This window comes from Melozone crissalis, unplaced genomic scaffold (genome assembly GCF_028551555.1).
Source record: "Melozone crissalis strain CALT ecotype California unplaced genomic scaffold, PUWL_Pcris_2 ptg000705l_1, whole genome shotgun sequence".
Classification (NCBI taxonomy): domain Eukaryota; kingdom Metazoa; phylum Chordata; class Aves; order Passeriformes; family Passerellidae; genus Melozone; species Melozone crissalis.
This window is the reverse complement of record NW_026536364.1, coordinates 30,836-50,201: the sequence shown is the minus strand read 5'-3', so window position 1 is coordinate 50,201 and position 19,366 is coordinate 30,836. Positions and strand designations below refer to the sequence as shown.

Genomic DNA, 19,366 nt, shown 5'->3' with positions numbered 1-19,366 from the left:
TGTACCGGGTGCTGGGGCTGTCGCTGTCCCAGTGCCCGCGGTCGGGGCCGGTGCGGGAATCCCTTGGGAATTCTGGGTTTCCCACCCCAAAATCCCTTTGGAATTCCGTTTTTTTCCATCATTCCCAGCTCAAATTCCCAATTTTTTATTTTATTCCGTTGCAGCTGTTCCTGTACCGGCTGCTGGGGCTGTCGCTGTCCCAGTGCCCGCGGTCGGGGCATGTGCGGGAATCCCTTGGGAATTCTGGGTTTCCCACCCCAAAATCCCTTTGGAATTCTGGTTTTTTCCATCATTCCCAACTCAAATTCCCAATTTTTTATTTTATTTTGTTTTGTTCTGTTGCAGCTGTTCCTGTACCGGCTGCTGGGGCTGTCGCTGTCCCAGTGCCCGCGGTCGGGGCCGGTGTGGGAATCCCTTGGGAATTCTGGGTTTCCACCCCAAATCTCTTCGGAATTCTGGTTTTTCCATCATTCCCAGCTAAAATTCCCAATTTTTAATTTTATTCCGTTCCAGCTGTTCCTGTACCGGTGCCTGGGCCTGACCCCGGGCGGGGCCGGTGCGGGAATCCCTTGGGAATTCTGGGTTTTCCACCCCAAATCCTTATGGAATTTTCAGGACCTTTGGAATTCTGGTTATTCCATCATTCCCAAATTTTTATTTTATTTTATTCCATTCCATTGCAGCTGTTCCTGTACCGGCTGCTGGGGCTGTCGCTGTCCCAGTGCCCGCGGTCGGGGCCGGTGCGGGAATCCCTTGGGAATTCTGGGTTTCCACCCCAAAATCCCTTTGGAATTCCGGGTTTTTTCCATCATTCCCAACTCAAATTCCCAATTTTTTATTTTATTTCGTTTCATTCCATTGCAGCTGTTCCTGTACCGGCTGCTGGGGCTGGCCCTGGCTCTGTTTCCCCGGGCGGGGCCGGTGCGGGAATCCCTTGGGAATTCTGGGTTTCCCACCCCAAAATCCCTTTGGAATTCTGTTTTTTTCCATCATTCCCAACTCAAATTCCCAATTTTTAATTTCATTTTATTTTTTTGTCATTCCAGGTGTTCCTGTACCGGCTGCTGGGGCTGTCGCTGTCCCAGTGCCCGCGGTCGGGGCCGGTGCGGGAATCCCTTGGGAATTCTGGATTTCCACCCCAAATCCTTATGGAATTTTCAGGACCTTTGGAATTCTGGGTTTTTTCCATCATTCCCAGCTAAAATTCCCAATTTTTTATTTTGTTCCGTTGCAGCTGTTCCTGTACCGGCTGCTGGGGCTGTCGCTGGCTCAGTGCCCGCGGTCGGGGCCGGTGCGGGAATCCCTTGGGAATTCTGGGTTTCCCACCCCAAAATCCCTTTGGAATTCTGTTTTTTTCCATCATTCCCAGCTCAAATTCCCAATTTTTTATTTTATTTCGTTTCGTTCCGTTGCAGCTGTTCCTGTACCGGCTGCTGGGGCTGTCGCTGTCCCAGTGCCCGCGGTCGGGGCCGGTGCGGGAATCCCTTGGGAATTCTGGATTTCCACCCCAAATCCTTATGGAATTTTCAGGACCTTTGGAATTCTGGGTTTTTTCCATCATTCCCAGCTAAAATTCCCAATTTTTTATTTTATTCCGTTGCAGCTGTTCCTGTACCGGCTGCTGGGGCTGTTGCTGTCCCAGTGCCCGCGGTCGGGGCCGGTGCGGGAATCCCTTGGGAATTCTGGATTTCCACCCCAAAATCCCTTTGGAATTCTGTTTTTTTCCATCATTCCCAACTCAAATTCCCAATTTTTAATTTCATTTTATTTTTTTGTCATTCCAGCTGTTCCTGTACCGGCTGCTGGGGCTGTCGCTGTCCCAGTGCCCGCGGTCGGGGCCGGTGCGGGAGCAGCTCCAGGAGCTCCTGGACAGCGCCCGGGGCCTCCACGAGGCCGACAGGGAGGTCAGGAACCCGCGGGAAAATCCCGGAATTCTGGGAAAATGGGGAAAATGGGGAAAATGGGAATGGGGAAAATCTGGGAGTGGGAAATGGGAGTGGGGAAATCTGAGAATGGGGAAATCTGGGAATGGGGAAATGGGAATGGGGAAAATCTGGGAATGGGGAAAATCTGAGAATGGGGAAAATCTGGGAATGGGGAAATTTGGGAATGGGGAAAATCTGAGAATGGGGAAATCTGGGAATGGGGAAATGGGAATGGGGAAAATCTGGGAATGGGGAAATCTGGGAATGGGGAAATAGGAATGAGGAAAATGGGGATGGGGAAATGGGAGTGGGGAAAATCTGGGAATGGGAATGGGAAAAATGGGAATGGGGAAATCTGGGAATGGGGAAAAGGAAATGGGGAAAATGGGAATGGGAAATGGGAAGGGGGAAAATCTGGGAATGGGGAAAAGGAAATGGGGAAAATGGGAATGGGAAATGGGAATGGGGAAAATCTGGGAATGGGGAAAAATGGGGAAAATGGGAATGGGAAATGGGAATGGGGAAAATCTGGGAATGGGGAAAAATGGGGAAAATCTGGGAATGGGAAATCTGGGAATGGGGAAAATCTGGGAATGGGGAAATTTGGGAATGGGGAAATCTGGGAATGGGGAAATAGGAATGAGGAAAATGGGGATGGGGAAATGGGAGTGGGGAAAATCTGGGAATGGGAATGGGAAAAATGGGAATGGGGAAAATCTGGGAATGGGGAAAAGGAAATGGGGACAATCTGGGAGTGGGAAATGGGAATGGGGAAAATGGGGAAAATCTGGGATTGGGAAATCTGGGAATGGGGAAAATCTGGGAATGGGAATGGGAAGATGCGATTGGCGGAAATCTGGAATGGGGAAATGTGAATGGGGAAATTTGGGAATGGGAAAATCTGGGAATGGGGAAATTTGGGAATGGGGAAATTTGGGAATGCGGAAATCTGGCAATGGGGAAAATAAGAGTGGGGAAAATCTGGGAATGGGAATGGGAAAAATGGGAATGGGGAAAATCTGGGAATGGGGAAAAATGGGGAAAATCTGGGAATGGGGAAATGGAAATGGGGAAAATGGGAATGGGAAATGGGAATGGGGAAAATCTGGGAATGGGGAAAAATGGGGAAAATGGGAATGGGAAATGGGAATGGGGAAAATCTGGGAATGGGGAAAAATGGGGAAAATCTGGGAATGGGGAAAATCTGGGAATGGGAAAAATGGGAGTGGGGAAAATGGGATTGGGGAAAATCTGGGAATGGGGAAAATCTGGGAATGGGAATGGGAAATCCGGGAATGGGGAAAATCTGGGAATGGGGAAAATCTGGGAATGGGAAAAATGGGATTGGGGAAAACCTGGGAATGGGGAAATCTGGGAATGGGGAAATGGAAATGGGGAAAATGGGAATGGGAAATGGGAGTGGGAAAACCTGGGAATGGGGAAAATCTGGGTTTGGGAAATCTGGGAATGGGGAAAAATGGGGAAAGTCTGGGATTGGAAAATCTGGGAATGGGAATGGGAAAAATGGGATTGGGGAAAATCTGGGAATGGGAATGGGAAAAATGGGATTGGGGAAAATCTGGGAATGGGAATTCCCAGAAAAATCCCCAGAGAATTCTGGGGGTTTTCCTGCTGGGAACGGCGTGGGAGGCGCTGATTCCGGAATTTCTGGGGGGCTGGAAAGTTTTGGGAATTTTTAAGGGGATGGGGGGAAAAAAGGGTGGAATTCCAGGGAAATTGTGGATAAAATCGTGCAATTCCAAGAATTCCCAGATTTTGGGAAGGAATTTCTGGCTGGGATGGAATTTCCAGGGAATTTTGGTGGAATTCCTGGGATTTCAGCCAGAGGTGGATGTGGACAAGGAAAATGGGAATTGGGAGCGTTGGAAAAGATTTTTTCACCTTTTTTCCATCTTTTTTCCCCAACTTTTTTCCCATCTTTTTTCCAGATTTTTTTCCTTTTTTCCAGTTTTTTTCTATTTTTCCCATATTTTTTCCATTTTCCAGGGTTTTTTTCACTTTTTTCCCAGCATTTTCCCCATCTTTTTTCCAGATTTTTTTCCATTCTCCAGCTTTTTCTTCTCCATTTTTTGGAGCTTTTTTTTTTTCCATGTTTTTTCCAACTTTTCCGGCTTTTTCCAGCTGGAAAAAAAAAAAGGTGGGAAAAAGGTGGGAAAATGAAAATAAAAGATGGAAAAAAGATGGGAAAAAAAGATGAAAAAAAACAGGAAAAAAGGTGGAAAAAAACGGGAAAAAAGGTGGGAAAAAAGAGAATTCCCTTGACGCAACCCAAGAGCTTGGAAATAAATCCTGGAAAAAACTTTGGGAATTTTGCTGCAGGATTTTATTCCCAAAAATCCTTCCAGGGCCTCTCGCTGTGCTTTGGGATCTGTGCCCGGAACCACCTGGAGGAAACTTTGGAGAAATTGGAGGAATTTGTGAATTCCGACGCCTTCAGGAAATCCCAGGGGTTGTTCAGCATCTTCAAGGTGGGAATTTGGGAAAAAAACGGGAAAAAATGGGGAAAAATGAGGAAAAAACTGGGGAGAATGAGGAAAAAATGAGGAAAAAATGGGACGAAATGGGAAGAAAAATGGGAATGGAGAAAAAATGGAGAAAATGGGGGGGAAAATGAGGAAAAAATGGGGAAACATGGGAGAAAAATGGGGAGAAAAAAAGGAAGAAATGGGAGGAAAATGGGGAAAAAAGGAAAAAATTGGGGAAGATGGGGGGAAATGGGGAAAATGGGGGAAATATGGGAAAAATATGGGAAAAATGGGGAAAATTGGGGTAAATGGGAAAAAATAGGGAGAAAATGGGGAGAAAAGGGAAAGAAATGGGAAAATGGGGAAAAATGAGGAAAAAATGGGGGGAAATGGGAAGAAAAATGGGGGGAAAAATTGGGGGGAAATGGGAAAAATGGGAATGGAGAAAAAAATGGGGAAAATGGGGGGAAAAATGAGGAAAAAATGGGAAACATGGGAGAAAAATGGGGAGAAAAAAAGGAAGAAATGGGAGGAAAATGGGGAAAAAAGGAAAAAATTGGGGAAGATGGGGGGAAATGGGGAAAATGGGGGAAATATGGGAAAAATATGGGAAAAATGGGGAAAATTGGGGTAAATGGGAAAAAATAGGGAGAAAATGGGGAGAAAAGGGAAAGAAATGGGAAAACGGGGAAAAATGAGGAAAAAATGGGGGGAAATGGGAAGAAAAATGGGGGGAAAAATTGGGGGGAAATGGGAAAAATGGGAATGGAGAAAAAAATGGGGAAAATGGGGGAAAAATGAGGAAAAAATGGGGAAACATGGGAGAAAAATGGGGAGAAAAAAAGGAAGAAATGGGAGGAAAATGGGGAAAAAAGGAAAAAATTGGGGAAGATGGGGGGAAATGGGAAAAACGGGGGGAAAATGGGGAAGAAAATGGGGGAAAATATGGGAAAAATGGGGAAAATTGGGGTAAATGGAAAAAAATAGGGAGAAAATGGGGAGAAAGGGGAAAGAAATGGGAAAATGGGGGAAAAATGGGGGAAAAATGGGGAAAAAAATGAGGAAGAAATGAGGAAAAAAGGGAAAGAAATGGGAAAATAGGGAAAATGGGAAAAAGTGAGAGAAAAATGCGGAAAAATGGGAAAAATATGGGAAAAATGGGGGGAAAGAGAAAAAGGGGGGGAAAAGGGAAGTAAAAATGGGGAAATGGTAGAAAAACAGTAAGGAAAAAAAGGGGAAGAATGGGGAAAAATTCACGGGAAAATGGGAAAAAATGGGGAAAAAATGGGGAAAAATGGGGATGGGGAGGGATGGGAATGGCCTCAGGTTGAGGATTTTTTGGGAATATTTCATCCATTCCTTGGAATTCCAGGATTTCCAGAGGATTTTTGTGGTTTTGAACAGGAAATTCCCTTGGGAATTCCAGGATTTTAATGGGAATTCCGTGATTTCTGGAATTCCGTGACCTCAAAATTCCGTGTATTTCGGAATTCCCTAATTCAGGAATTCCAAAACTCCCTGATCCCAGAATTCCATGAAATTGGAATTCAGTTTTTCCCGTGCTTTTCCATGGTTTTTCATGTGTTTTCCCCATATTTCCCCACGTTTTCCCATTTTTTCTCGCGGTTTTCCCATTTTCCCACTTTTTCCTGTGTTTTCCCAGGTTTTCCCCGCATTTTTCCATATTTCTCTATGTTGATCTCATTTCCCCCCATTTTCCTCCCATTTTCCCCCTTTTTTTTTTTCTCGTATTTTTGCCCCATTTCCCCCAATTTTTCTCCCCATTTCCCTCCCATTTCCTTCCCCTTTTCCCTCCATTTTCCTCCCCATTTCCCCAAATTTCCCCAAATTTTATCCCCTCATTCTTCCCCATTTCACCTTTCATTTTCCCATATTTTTTCCCTATCTTATCCACCCATTTCCCCCCTATTTTACCCCCATTCCCCCTCATTTTCCCATATTTTCGCCCCATTTCCCCCCATATTTTTTCCATGTTTTTCCCCAACTTCCCTGCCCATTTTCTCTATTTTATCCCCACCATTTTACCCAATTTCCCCACATCTTTCCCACATTTCCCTCCCCATTCCACCTCCGTTTTCTCGATTTTATTCCCCCATTTTCCCCCCATTTTGCCCCCCATTTCCCCTCCAATTTTCCCATATTTTCCCCCAATTTTCCCCTCATTTTCTCCCATTTTCCATATTTTTCCCTTTTTTCCCCTCCATTTCCCCCTTCACCCATGTTTTCTTTCTGCTTTTCCCCCATTTTCCCCCCTTTTTCCACCATTTCCCCAATTTCCTCTATTTTTCCCCTATTTCCACCCATTTTCTTTATATTTTCCTCCCATTATTCCCAATTTCCCCCCCCCTTTTCCCCCCATTATCCCCCCAATTTTCCCCATATTTCCCCTACATTTTCCCTGTTTTCCCCCCTATTTCCCCCCATTTTTCTCTCATTTTTCCTCCCATGTCGCCCCATTTTTCCCTTATTTCCCCCACATTTCCCCCATTTCCCCCACATTTTCCATATTTTTCCCTTATTATTCCCAGTTTTCCCCCTCTTTTTCCCCATTATCCTCTCAGATTTTTCCCACATTTTCCTTCCATTTCCCCCCCCAATTTACCCCCATGTTTTTCCACATTTCTCCCTGATTTCCCCCCATTTTCCCCCATTATTCCAAATTTTTCCCCCCATTTTCCCCATATTTTCCCCCATTTCCCCCCCCATTTTTCTTCCATTTTCTCTTCTATTTCCCCATATTTTTCCTTATTTTGCCCTACATTTTCACCCCATTTTCCCCCTATTTACCCAATTCCCACCCCATTTTCCCCATACTTCCCCCTATTTTTAATCATATTTTCTCCCCATTCCTCCCCATGTTCCCCCCCATTTCCCCCCCTTTTTTCACATGTTTTCCCCATTTTTTTCCTCTATTTCCCCCCATTATTCCCAGTTTTTCTCCCTCTTTTCCCCCCATTTCCCCCATATTTTTCCCCATGTTTTTCCCACATTTCCCCCCATTCTCCCTATGTTATTCCCCCATTTTCCCATATTTTCCCCCCATTTTCCCCTCACTTTTCCCTGTTTTCTCCCCATTTTTTGCCCATTTCCCCTCCCACTTTCCCCCTTGGTTCCCCCATTTCCTCTCCACTTTCCCCATATTTCCCCCCCCATTTTTTCCACGTTTTTCCCATGTTTTTTCCCCAATTTTTCCATGTTTCTCCCTGTATTTCCCCCAATTTTTCCATGTTTTTCCCATGGTTTTTCCCCAATTTTTTCATGTTTTTCCCCATATTTTCCCCCATTTTTTCCATATTTTTACTCATATTTCCTCCCCAATTTTCCCATATTTTTCCCCATATTTCCCCCCCCAATTTTCCCATGTTTTTGCCATGGTTTATTCCATGTTTTTGCCATGGTTTATTTCATGTTTTTGCCATGGTTTATTCCATGTTTTTGCCATGGTTTATTTCATGTTTTTGCCATGGTTTATTCCATGTTTACCCCCCCAGGAGTGCAGTGAGGCCGAGCAGGAGGAGGAGCGGCCGCCCTCGTGCTCCCCCCATTCTCCCATGGTTTTCCCCATATTTCCCCCCCAATTTTCCCATGTTTTTCCCATGTTTATTCCATGTTTTTTCCATGTTTCCCCCTAGGAAAGGAGTGAAGCGGAGCAGGAGAAGCAGCGACCGCCCTCGTGCTCCCCCCATTTTCCCATGTTTTTCCCATGGTTTATTCCTTGTTTTTGCCATGGTTTATTCCATGTTTTTCCCATGGTTTTTTCCATGTTTTTCCCCATATTTTCCCCCCAATTTTTCCCATGTTTTTCCCCATATTTTCCCCATGTTTATCCATGTTTTTCACATGTTTATCCATGTTTTTCCCACCCAGGAGCGCAGCGAAGCGGAGCAGGAGAAGCAGCGCGCCACCTCGTGCTCCCCCCATTTTCCCATGGTTTTCCCATATTTTCCCCCAATTTTTCCCACATTTTCCCCCATATTTTCCCCCCAATTTTCCCATGTTTTCCCCATGTTTATTCCATGTTTTTCCCCGGTTTCCCACCAGGAGAGGAGTGAAGCGGAGCAGGAGAAGCAGCGACCGCCCTCGTGCTCCCCCCATTTTCCCATGTTTTTCCCATGGTTTATTCCTTGTTTTTGCCATGGTTTATTCCATGTTTTTCCCATGGTTTTTTCCATGTTTTTCCCATATTTTTCCCCCAATTTTTCCCATGTTTTTCTCCATATTTTCCCCATGTTTATCCCATGTTTTTCACATGTTTATCTCGTGTTTTTCCCACCCAGGAGCGCAGCGAAGCGGAGCAGGAGAAGCAGCGCACCACCTCGTGCTCCCCCCATTTTCCCATGTTTTTCCCCTATTTTCCCCCAATTTTTCCCATTTTTTTCCCCATATTTTCCCCCCAATTCTCCCATGTTTTTTCCATGTTTTTCCCCATGTTTTCCCCATGTTTATTCCATGTTTTTCCCATGTTTTTCTCCCCTAGGAGCGCAGCGAAGCGGAGCAGGAGAAGCAGCGCGCCACCTCGTGCTCCCCCATTTTCCCATGTTTTTCCCCTATTTTCCCCCAATTTTTCCCAGGTTTTTCCCCATATTTCCCCCCCAATTTTTCCATGTTTTCCCCATGTTTATCCCATGTTTATCCCATGTTTTTCCCACCAGGAGAGGAGTGAAGCGGAACAGGAGAAGCAGCCGCCGCCCTCGTGCTCCCCCCATTTTCCCATGTTTTTCCCCATATTTTCCCCCAATTTTCCCATGTTTATTCCATGTTTCTCCCCATATTTTCCCCCCAATTTTCCCATGTTTTCCCCATGTTTATTCCATGTTTTTCCCCGGTTTCCCACCAGGAGAGGAGCGAAGCAGAGCAGGAGAAGCAGCGGCCGCCCTCGTGCTCCCCCCATTTTCCCATGTTTTTCCCCATATTTTGCCCCCAATTTTTCCATGTTTATCCCATGTTTATCCCATGTTTTTCCCATGTTTTCCCACCCAGGAGCGCAGCGAGGCGGAGCAGGAGAAGCAGCGGCCGCCCTCGTGCTCCCCCCATTCTCCCATGGTTTTCCCACATTTTTCCCCATATTTTGCCCCCATATTTTCCCATGTTTTTTCCATGATTTTCCCCATGTTTTCCCCATGTTTATTCCATGTTTTTCCCATGCTTTTCCCCCCTAGGAGAGGAGTGAAGCGGAACAGGGGAAGCAGTGGCCGCCCTTGTGCTCCCCCCATTTTCCCATGTTTTTCCCCATATTTTCCCCCCAGTTTTCCCATGTTTTTCCCATGGTTTATTCCATGTTTTTCCCATGGTTTATTCCATGTTTTTCCCATGGTTTATTCCATGTTTATTCCATGTTTTTCCCCATATTTTTCCCCATATTTTCCCATGTTTTTTCCATGTTTTTCCCCATGTTTTCCGCATGTTTTCCCCATGTTTTCCCCATGTTTATCCCATGTTTTTGTCCCCCAGGAGCGCAGCGAGGCGGAGCAGGAGAAGCTGCGCGCGGCCCTGGTGCTCTGTTACGGCCGCGTGGCCGCGGCGGCGCCCCCGGAGCTGCTGCGCGCGCGCCTGGAGCCGCAGCTGCTGCAGAGGCTCCTGCAGCACGCCAAAACCAAGGTCAGAATGCCGGGAATTTATTGGGGATTTTATAGGAATTTATTGGGAATTCATTGTGAATTCTATGGGAATTTATTGGGGATTTACTGGGAATTTATTGAGAATTTTCGGGGATTTTTTTGGGATTTTTTTGGAATTTTTTTGGAATTTTTTTCTTATTTTTCTGAGAATTGTTGCTGGAATTTTTGAGGATTTTTTTGGGAGATTTTTTCAAATTTTTGGGGGAATTTTGAGAGAATTTTCAATCAATTTTTATTGAATTTTTAATGAGCGGCGGCGCCCCCGGAGCTGCTGCGCTCGCGCCTGGAGCCGCAGCTGCTGCAGAGGCTCCTGCAGCACGCCAAAACCAAGGTCAGAATGCCGGGAATTTATTGGGGATTTTATAGGAATTTATTGGAATTTATTGCAAATTCTATGGGAATTTATTGGGAATTTATTGGGAATTTACTGGGAATTTATTGAGAATTTTCGGGGATTTTTTGGGATTTTTCTGGAATTATTTTTCTGAGAATTGTTGCTGGAATTTTTGGGGATTTTTTTGGGGATTTTTTCAAATTTTTGGGGGAATTTGGAGGGAATTTTTCAATCAATTTTTACTGAATTTTTAATGAGCGGCGGCGCCCCCGGAGCTGCTGCGCTCGCGCCTGGAGCCGCAGCTGCTGCCCCGGCTCCTGCAGCACGCCAAAACCAAGGTCAGAATGCCGGGAATTTAAGGGAATTTTTGGGAATTTTCTTTGGGATTTTCTTTGGGATTTTCTTTGGGAATTTTGGGGATTTTTTTGGAAATTTTTTGGAATGTTTTTGAATTTTTTTTCTAATTTTCTGGTAATTTTGGGGGAATTTTTGGGAATTTTCTGGGATTTTTGGGGGGATTTTTTGGATTTTTAGGGGTATTTTGAAGCAATTTTTTGTAATTTTCCCAGGATTTTGAGGGAAATTTTCGGGGACTCTCCTGGGAATTCATTGAGAATTTTTTAAAGAATTTTTGGGATTTCTTGGGGACTTTACAGGGAATGTGTTGGGGAATTTTGGGGGATTTTTGGGGGAATTTACGGGGAATGTGTTGGGGAAATTTGTGGGATTTTTTGGGGGATTTAAAAAAATTTTTTGGGGAATTTTAAATTTTTTACGGAATTTTCAATGACCAGCGGTGGTGCACGCAGAGCTGCTGCAGCGCCTCCTGCAGCATCAACGCACCAAGGTCAGAAACAGGAATTTATGGAGAATTTTATAGGAATTTATTGGGAATTTTTTGGGAATTTTATGGTGTTTTATTGGGAATTTTTGGGGAATTTTTTTGGAATTTTCAGGGATTTTTGGAGATTTTTTCCTGATTTTTTTTAAATTTTTTCAAATTTTTTGGTAATTTTTGGGGAACTTTTGGGGATTTACGCAGAATTTAAAAGGAATTTTTGGCGATCTTTTGGGGAATTTTCTGGGAATTTTCCAAAAATTTTCTGGGAATTTTCCAGGAAGTATCCAAACACTTTCTGGAGTTTTTTGGGAATTTTTTTTAATTTACAGGGAATTTAATGGGATTTTTGGGGAATTTTTTGGGAAATCTTGAAAAAAAAATTTATTAAATTTTCAGTGAGGGGTGGTGGTACCTGGAGGAACTGGTCAGCACTGGGAATTTTCTGGGAATTTCATGGGAAATTTATTGGGAATTTATTAGGAATTTTATGGGAACTTACAGGGAATGTTTGGGGATTTTTGGGAATTTTTGGGGGACTTTTTTTGAAATTTCTGTGAATTCCCTGTGAGTTTTCAGAGAATTTCCCAGGAATTTTCTGGGAATTTTTTTGGCATTTTCCAGGAATTTTCTGGGAATTTTTCATGATTTTTTTTTTTAATTTTCCATCAATTTCCTGGAAGTTTTCTGGGAATTTTCAATTAATTTCCCAGGATTTTCCCAGGATTTCTTGGGAGGTTTAAAAAAAATCATTCCAAGGGTTTTGGAAGTTTTGGGATTGGGATTTTCCCCTGGAATCTTATTTTTTTCCTGATGGAATTTCATAATTTCCAATGGAGTTTCGTTTTTTCCAGGGGAATTTTTGTGTTTTTCCAAGGGAATTTTGCTTTTCCCACTGGATTTTCATTTTTGTCCCACTGGAATTTCGATTTTTCCAATGGGATTTTGGCTTTTCCGGTTGGAATTTTATTTTTCCCGCTGGAATTTTGCTTTTCCCAGTGGAATTTGGGATTTTCCTGATGGGAATTTTGTTTTTTCCACTTGTTCAGGTTCTGGGAATAAAAGTAGAGCCCAAGGTAGGGAATTTTGGGATTGGCCTTGGAATTTTCTCTCTTTCTGCTTTTTCTTCTCATTCCGGGCTGGAAGCGCTTCCTGAGAAAAATCCGGAATTCTGGGGAAATTCCCAGGAAAATTCCCAGGAAAATTCCTGGGAAAAGGCTTTTCTTGGCAGAGGGACCTGGAAATTCCAGCCCAGAATTCCATGATCCCAAAACTCCATTAATTCCCCAACCCTAAAATTCAATAATTCCATTTTCCTGGAATTCCGCAATTCCACAATTCCATAAATTCCATAAATTTAATTAATTCCGTGTTCCCAAAATTCCACAATTCCAGAAATTCCACGATCCTGTAACTCCGTAATTCCATAACTCCATTATTTTGTCTTTCCACAATCCCGGAATTCCATAAATTCCATGATCCCATAGTTCAGCAATCCCAGAATTCCAAAATTCAATACTTCCCTGAATCTGTAATTCCGCAATTCCAGAATTCCATAAATTTCACAATTCCATGATCGCAGAATTCCACAATCCCAGAATTCCATGAATTCCACAATTCCCTAAATTCCGTCATTCCATAAATTCCACATTTCCTCAATTCAATACGTCCCTGATTCCATAATTACATAAATTTCCATCAATTCCCTGAATTCCATAAATTCCACGATCCCAAAATTCAATAATTCCTTGATTTGGGAATTCCACGATCCCACAATTCCATTATCGAAGAAATCCATGAATTCCACAATTCCATTATCCCAGAATTCCACAATCCCAGAATTCCATGTATTCCATAAATTCCATGATCCCAGAATTCCATGAATTCCACAATCCCAAAATTAAATAATTCCCTGATTCTGGAATTCCGTGATGCCATGAATCTGGGATTCCATGAATTCCACGGTGCCAGAATTCCGTAATTGTGGAATTCCATAAATTCCGTGATTCCACAATTCTAGAATTCCACAATCCCATTGTTCTGGAATTGCAAAATTCCATAAATCCCATCGATTCCATCGATTCCATAAATTCCATTACCACAGAATTCAATAATTCCTTGATTCTGGAATTCCATCATTTCATTGTTCTGGAATTCCACAATCCCAGAATTCCATAAGTTCCGTAAACTCCGTAAATTCCATGAATTCCATGATCCCAGAATTCCATGAATTCCACAATCCCAAAGTTCAATAATTCCTTGATTCTGGAATTCCGTGATCCCAGAATTCCATCAATCTGGAATTTCACAATTCCATAAATTCCATGATGCCAGAATTCAGTATTTCCACGATCGCAGAATTCCTTTAATTCCATAAATTCCACAAATTCCACAATTGCACCAATCTGGAATTCCACAATCCCAGAATTCCATGAATTCCACAATCCCAAAATTAAATAATTCCCGATTCTGGAATTCCATCCCAAAATTAAATAATTCCTGATTCTGGAATTCCGTGATGCCATGAATCTGGGATTCCATAAATTCCATAAAATTCCATGGTACCAGAATTCCATAATTGTGGAATTCCATAAATTCCGTGATTCCACAATTCTAGAATTCCACAATCCCATTGTTCTGGAATTCCAAAATTCCATAAATCCCATGAGCCCACAATCTCATCATTCCATGATTCTGAAATTCTGCAATTTCTTAATTCCATGATCCCAGAATTCCATTAATTCCACAATTCCAAAATTCAGTAATTCCATGATCCCAGAATTCCACAATTCCATCAATCCCACAAAAATCCCAAAATTCAATAATTCTGATTCTGGGAATTCCAGAATTCTCTGAATTCCATAAAATCCCTTGAAATTCCCAGATTTCCCAAAATCCTCCCCCAGTCTGGGATCCATCCCCAAAATCCCCAATCCCAAAATTCCCAAATCCCCAACCCCAAAATTCCCAAATTCCCAAATTCCCAAATCCCCAAATCCCCAATCCCAAAATTCCCAAATCCCCAAATCCCCAAATCTCCAAATCCCCAATCCCAAAATTCCCAAATCCCAAAATCCCCAAAATTCCCAATCTCCAATCCCCAATCCCAAAATTCCCAAATTCCCAAATTCCCAAATTCCCAAATCCCCAAATCTCCAAATCCCCAATCCCAAAATTCCCAAAATTCCCAAATCCCCAATCCCCAATGTCAAAATTCCCAAATCCCAAAATCCCCAAATCTCCAATCCCCAATTCCAAATTCCCAAATTCCCAAATCCCCAATCCCCAATCCCAAAATTCCCAAATCCCAAAATCCCCAAATCCCCAAATCCCCAATCCCAAAATTCCCAAATCCCCAAATCTCCAAATCCCCAATCCCAAAATTCCCAAATCCCAAAATCCCCAAAATTCCCAAATTCCCAAATTCCCAATCCCCAAATCCCCAATCCCCAAATCCCCAAAATTCCCAAATTCCCCAAAATCCCCAAAATCCCCAAATCCCCAAATCCCAATCCCAAAATTCCCAAATCCCAAAATCCCCCAAAATTCCCAAATTCCCAATCCCAAATTCCCAAAATTCCCAAATCTCCCCCCAGGATTTTCCCTTGGGATCCATCCTGAGGTTTTCCCCATCCTGGGAATTCCAAGGGTTTGGGATTGGGGCATTCCAGAATTTCCCATGGAATTTTCCCCTCTGGAATTCCGAGGGTTGGGATTGGGGCATTCCGGAATTTCCCATGGAATTTTCCCCTCTGGAATTCCGAGGGTTGGGGTTGGGGCATTCCAGAATTTCCCATGGAATTTTCCCCTCTGGAATTCCGAGGGTTGGGATTGGGGCATTCCGGAATTTTCCATGGAATTTTCCCCTCTGGAATTCCGAGGGTTGGGATTGGGGCATTCCGGAATTTTCCATGGAATTTTCCCCTCTGGAATTCCGAGGGTTGGGATTGGGGCATTCCGGAATTTTCCATGGAATTTTCCCCTCTGGAATTCCGAGGGTTGGGATTGGGGCATTCCGGAATTTTCCATGGAATTTTCCCCATCCTGGGAATTCCGAGAGTTGGGGTTGGGGCATTCCGGAATTTTCCATGGAATTTTCCCCTCTGGAATTCCGAGGGTTGGGATTGGGGCATTCCGGAATTTTCCATGGAATTTTCCCCTCTGGAAATCCGAGGGTTGGGATTGGGGCATTCCGGAATTTTCCATGGAATTTTCCCCTCTGGAATTCCGAGGGTTGGGGTTGGGGCATTCCGGAATTTCCCATGGAATTTTCCCCTCTGGAATTCCCGCAGTGGGGATTGGGGCATTCTGGAATTTCCCATGGAATTTTCCCCTCTGGAATTCCGAGGGTTGGGATTGGGGCATTCTGGAATTTCCCATGGAATTTTCCCCTCTGGAATTCTGAGGGTTGGGGTTGGGGCATTCCGGAATTTTCCATGGAATTTTCCCCATCCTGGGAATTCCGAGGGTTGGGGTTGGGGCATTCCGGAATTTTCCATGGAATTTTCCCCTCTGGAATTCCGAGGGTTGGGATTGGGGCATTCCGGAATTTCCCATGGAATTTTCCCCTCTGGAATTCCGAGGGTTGGGATTGGAGCATTCCGGAATTTTCCATGGAATTTTCCCCTCTGGAATTCCGAGGGTTGGGATTGGCGCATTCCAGAATTTCCCATGGAATTTTCCCCTCTGGAATTCCGAGGGTTGGGATTGGGGCATTCCAGAATTTCCCATGGAATTTTCCCCTCTGGAATTCCGAGGGTTGGGGTTGGGGCATTCCGGAATTTTCCATGGAATTTTCCCCATCCTGGGAATTCCGAGGGTTGGGATTGGGGCATTCCGGAATTTCCCATGGAATTTTCCCCCTCTGGAATTCCGAGGGTTGGGATTGGGGCATTCCGGAATTTCCCATGGAATTTTCCCCATCCTGGGAATTCCGAGGGTTGGGGTTGGGGCATTCCGGAATTTCCCATGGAATTTTCCCCTCTGGAATTCCGAGGGTTGGGATTGGGGCATTCCGGAATTTCCCATGGAATTTTCCCCATCCTGGGAATTCCGAGGGTTGGGATTGGGGCATTCCGGAATTTCCCATGGAATTTTCCCCTCTGGAATTCCGAGGGTTGGGGTTGGGGCATTCTGGAATTTCCCATGGAATTTTCCCCTCTGCAATTCCGAGGGTTGGGATTGGGGCATTCTGGAATTTCCCATGGAATTTTCCCCTCTGGAATTCTGAGGGTTGGGGTTGGGGCATTCCGGAATTTTCCATGGAATTTTCCCCATCCTGGGAATTCCGAGGGTTGGGGTTGGGGCATTCCGGAATTTCCCATGGAATTTTCCCCTCTGGAATTCCGAGGGTTGGGATTGGAGCATTCCGGAATTTTCCATGGAATTTTCCCCTCTGGAATTCCGAGGGTTGGGATTGGAGCATTCCAGAATTTCCCATGGAATTTTCCCCTCTGGAATTCCGAGGGTTGGGGTTGGGGCATTCCAGAATTTCCCATGGAATTTTCCCCTCTGGAATTCCGAGGGTTGGGATTGGGGCAATCCAGAATTTTCCATGGAATTTTCCCCAATGGAATTGCGAGGGTTGGGGTTGGGGCATTCCGGAATTTCCCATGGAATTTTCCCCTCTGGAATTCCGAGGGTTGGGGTTGGGGCATTCCGGAATTTTCCATGGAATTTTCCCCATCCTGGGAATTCCGAGAGTTGGGGTTGGGGCATTCCGGAATTTTCCATGGAATTTTCCCCTCTGGAATTCCGAGGGTTGGGATTGGGGCATTCCGGAATTTCCCATGGAATTTTCCCCTCTGGAATTCTGAGGGTTGGGATTGGAGCATTCTGGAATTTTCCATGGAATTTTCCCCTCTGGAAATCCGAGGGTTGGGATTGGGGCATTCCGGAATTTCCCATGGAATTTTCCCCTCTGGAATTCCGAGGGTTGGGGTTGGGGCATTCCGGAATTTCCCATGGAATTTTCCCCTCTGGAATTCCCGCAGTGGGGATTGGGGCATTCTGGAATTTCCCATGGAATTTTCCCCTCTGGAATTCCGAGGGTTGGGATTGGGGCATTCTGGAATTTCCCATGGAATTTTCCCCTCTGGAATTCTGAGGGTTGGGGTTGGGGCATTCCGGAATTTTCCATGGAATTTTCCCCATCCTGGGGAATTCCGAGGGTTGGGGTTGGGGCATTCCGGAATTTTCCATGGAATTTTCCCCTCTGGAATTCCGAGGGTTGGGATTGGGGCATTCCGGAATTTCCCATGGAATTTTCCCCTCTGGAATTCCGAGGGTTGGGATTGGAGCATTCCGGAATTTCCCATGGAATTTTCCCCTGTGGAATTCTGAGGGTTGGGATTGGAGCATTCCAGAATTTTCCATGGAATTTTCCCCATCCTGGGAATTCCGAGGGTTGGGGTTGGGGCATTCCGGAATTTTCCATGGAATTTTCCCCTCTGGAATTCCGAGGGTTGGGATTGGGGCATTCCGGAATTTCCCATGGAATTTTCCCCTCTGGAATTCCGAGGGTTGGGATTGGGGCATTCCGGAATTTTCCATGGAATTTTCCCCTCTGGAATTCCGAGGGTTGGGATTGGCGCATTCCGGAATTTCCCATGGAATTTTCCCCTCTGGAATTCCGAGGGTTGGGGTTGGGGCATTCCGGAATTTCCCATGGAATTTTCCCCTCTGGAATTCCGAGGGTTGGGATTGGGGCAATCCGGAATTTTCCATGGAATTTTCCCCTCTGGAATTCCGAGGGTTGGGGTTGGGGCATTCCGGAATTTTCCATGGAATTTTCCCCTCTGGAATTCCGAGGGTTGGGGTTGGGGCATTCCGGAATTTTCCATGGAATTTTCCCCTCTGGAATTCCGAGGGTTGGGATTGGAGCATTCTGGAATATTCCATGGAATTTTCCCCATCCTGGGAATTCCGAGGGTTGGGGTTGGGGCATTCCGGAATTTTCCATGGAATTTTCCCCTCTGGAATTCCGAGGGTTGGGATTGGGGCATTCCGGAATTTCCCATGGAATTTTCCCCTCTGGAATTCCGGGAGTGGGGATTGGGGCATTCCGGAATTTCCCATGGAATTTTCCCCTCTGGAATTCCGAGGGTTGGGATTGGGGCATTCCGGAATTTTCCATGGAATTTTCCCCTCTGGAATTCCGAGGGTTGGGATTGGGGCATTCTGGAATTTCCCATGGAATTTTCCCCTCTGGAATTCTGAGGGTTGGGATTGGGGCATTCCGGAATTTCCCATGGAATTTTCCCCATCCTGGGAATTCCGAGGGTTGGGATTGGGGCATTCCGGAATTTCCCATGGAATTTTCCCCATCCTGGGAATTCCAAGGGTTGGGGTTGGGGCATTCCGGAATTTCCCATGGAATTTTCCCCATCCTGGGAATTCCGAGGGTTGGGGTTGGGGCATTCCGGAATTTCCCATGGAATTTTCCCCTGTGGAATTCTGAGGGTTGGGATTGGGGCATTCCGGAATTTCCCATGGAATTTTCCCCATCCTGGGAATTCCGAGGGTTGGGATTGGAGCATTCCGGAATTTTCCATGGAATTTTCCCCTCTGGAATTCCGAGGGTTGGGATTGGGGCAATCCAGAATTTTCCATGGAATTTTCCCCAATGGAATTGCGAGGGTTGGGGTTGGGGCATTCCGGAATTTTCCATGGAATTTTCCCCTCTGGAATTCCGAGGGTTGGGATTGGAGCATTCCGGAATTTCCCATGGAATTTTCCCCATCCTGGGAATTCCGAGGGTTGGGGTTGGGGCATTCCGGAATTTCCCATGGAATTTTCCCCATCCTGGGAATTCCGAGGGTTGGGATTGGGGCATTCCGGAATTTCCCATGGAATTTTCCCCTCTGGAATTCCGAGGGTTGGGATTGGGGCATTCCGGAATTTTCCATGGAATTTTCCCCATCCTGGGAATTCCGAGGGTTGGGATTGGGGCATTCCGGAATTTCCCATGGAATTTTCCCCTGTGGAATTCTGAGGGTTGGGATTGGAGCATTCCGGAATTTTCCATGGAATTTTCCCCATCCTGGGAATTCCGAGGGTTGGGGTTGGGGCATTCCGGAATTTTCCATGGAATTTTCCCCTCTGGAATTCCGAGGGTTGGGATTGGGGCATTCCGGAATTTCCCA

The 19,366-nt window shown here is 45.1% G+C and overlaps 1 protein-coding gene across 1 annotated transcript in view; it reads left to right on the top strand.

Moving 5' to 3' along the window:
• Nucleotides 1-219: 219 nt before the first annotated feature.
• The window catches only part of LOC128950528 (maestro heat-like repeat-containing protein family member 1), a gene marked incomplete at its 3' end in the record, with an annotated part of 49,567 nt that continues 30,420 nt past the window's right edge, over nucleotides 220-19,366 (top strand). The window contains exons 1-13 of the mRNA XM_054295398.1: nucleotides 220-279; nucleotides 346-402; nucleotides 684-740; nucleotides 865-921; nucleotides 1,047-1,103; nucleotides 1,235-1,291; nucleotides 1,416-1,472; nucleotides 1,604-1,660; nucleotides 1,785-1,904; nucleotides 4,292-4,414; nucleotides 9,884-10,030; nucleotides 10,660-10,722; nucleotides 12,272-12,298. Of these exons, the coding sequence (XP_054151373.1) occupies nucleotides 220-279; nucleotides 346-402; nucleotides 684-740; nucleotides 865-921; nucleotides 1,047-1,103; nucleotides 1,235-1,291; nucleotides 1,416-1,472; nucleotides 1,604-1,660; nucleotides 1,785-1,904; nucleotides 4,292-4,414; nucleotides 9,884-10,030; nucleotides 10,660-10,722; nucleotides 12,272-12,298 (939 nt within the window). The remainder of the gene's footprint in view (nucleotides 280-345; nucleotides 403-683; nucleotides 741-864; nucleotides 922-1,046; nucleotides 1,104-1,234; nucleotides 1,292-1,415; nucleotides 1,473-1,603; nucleotides 1,661-1,784; nucleotides 1,905-4,291; nucleotides 4,415-9,883; nucleotides 10,031-10,659; nucleotides 10,723-12,271; nucleotides 12,299-19,366) is intronic.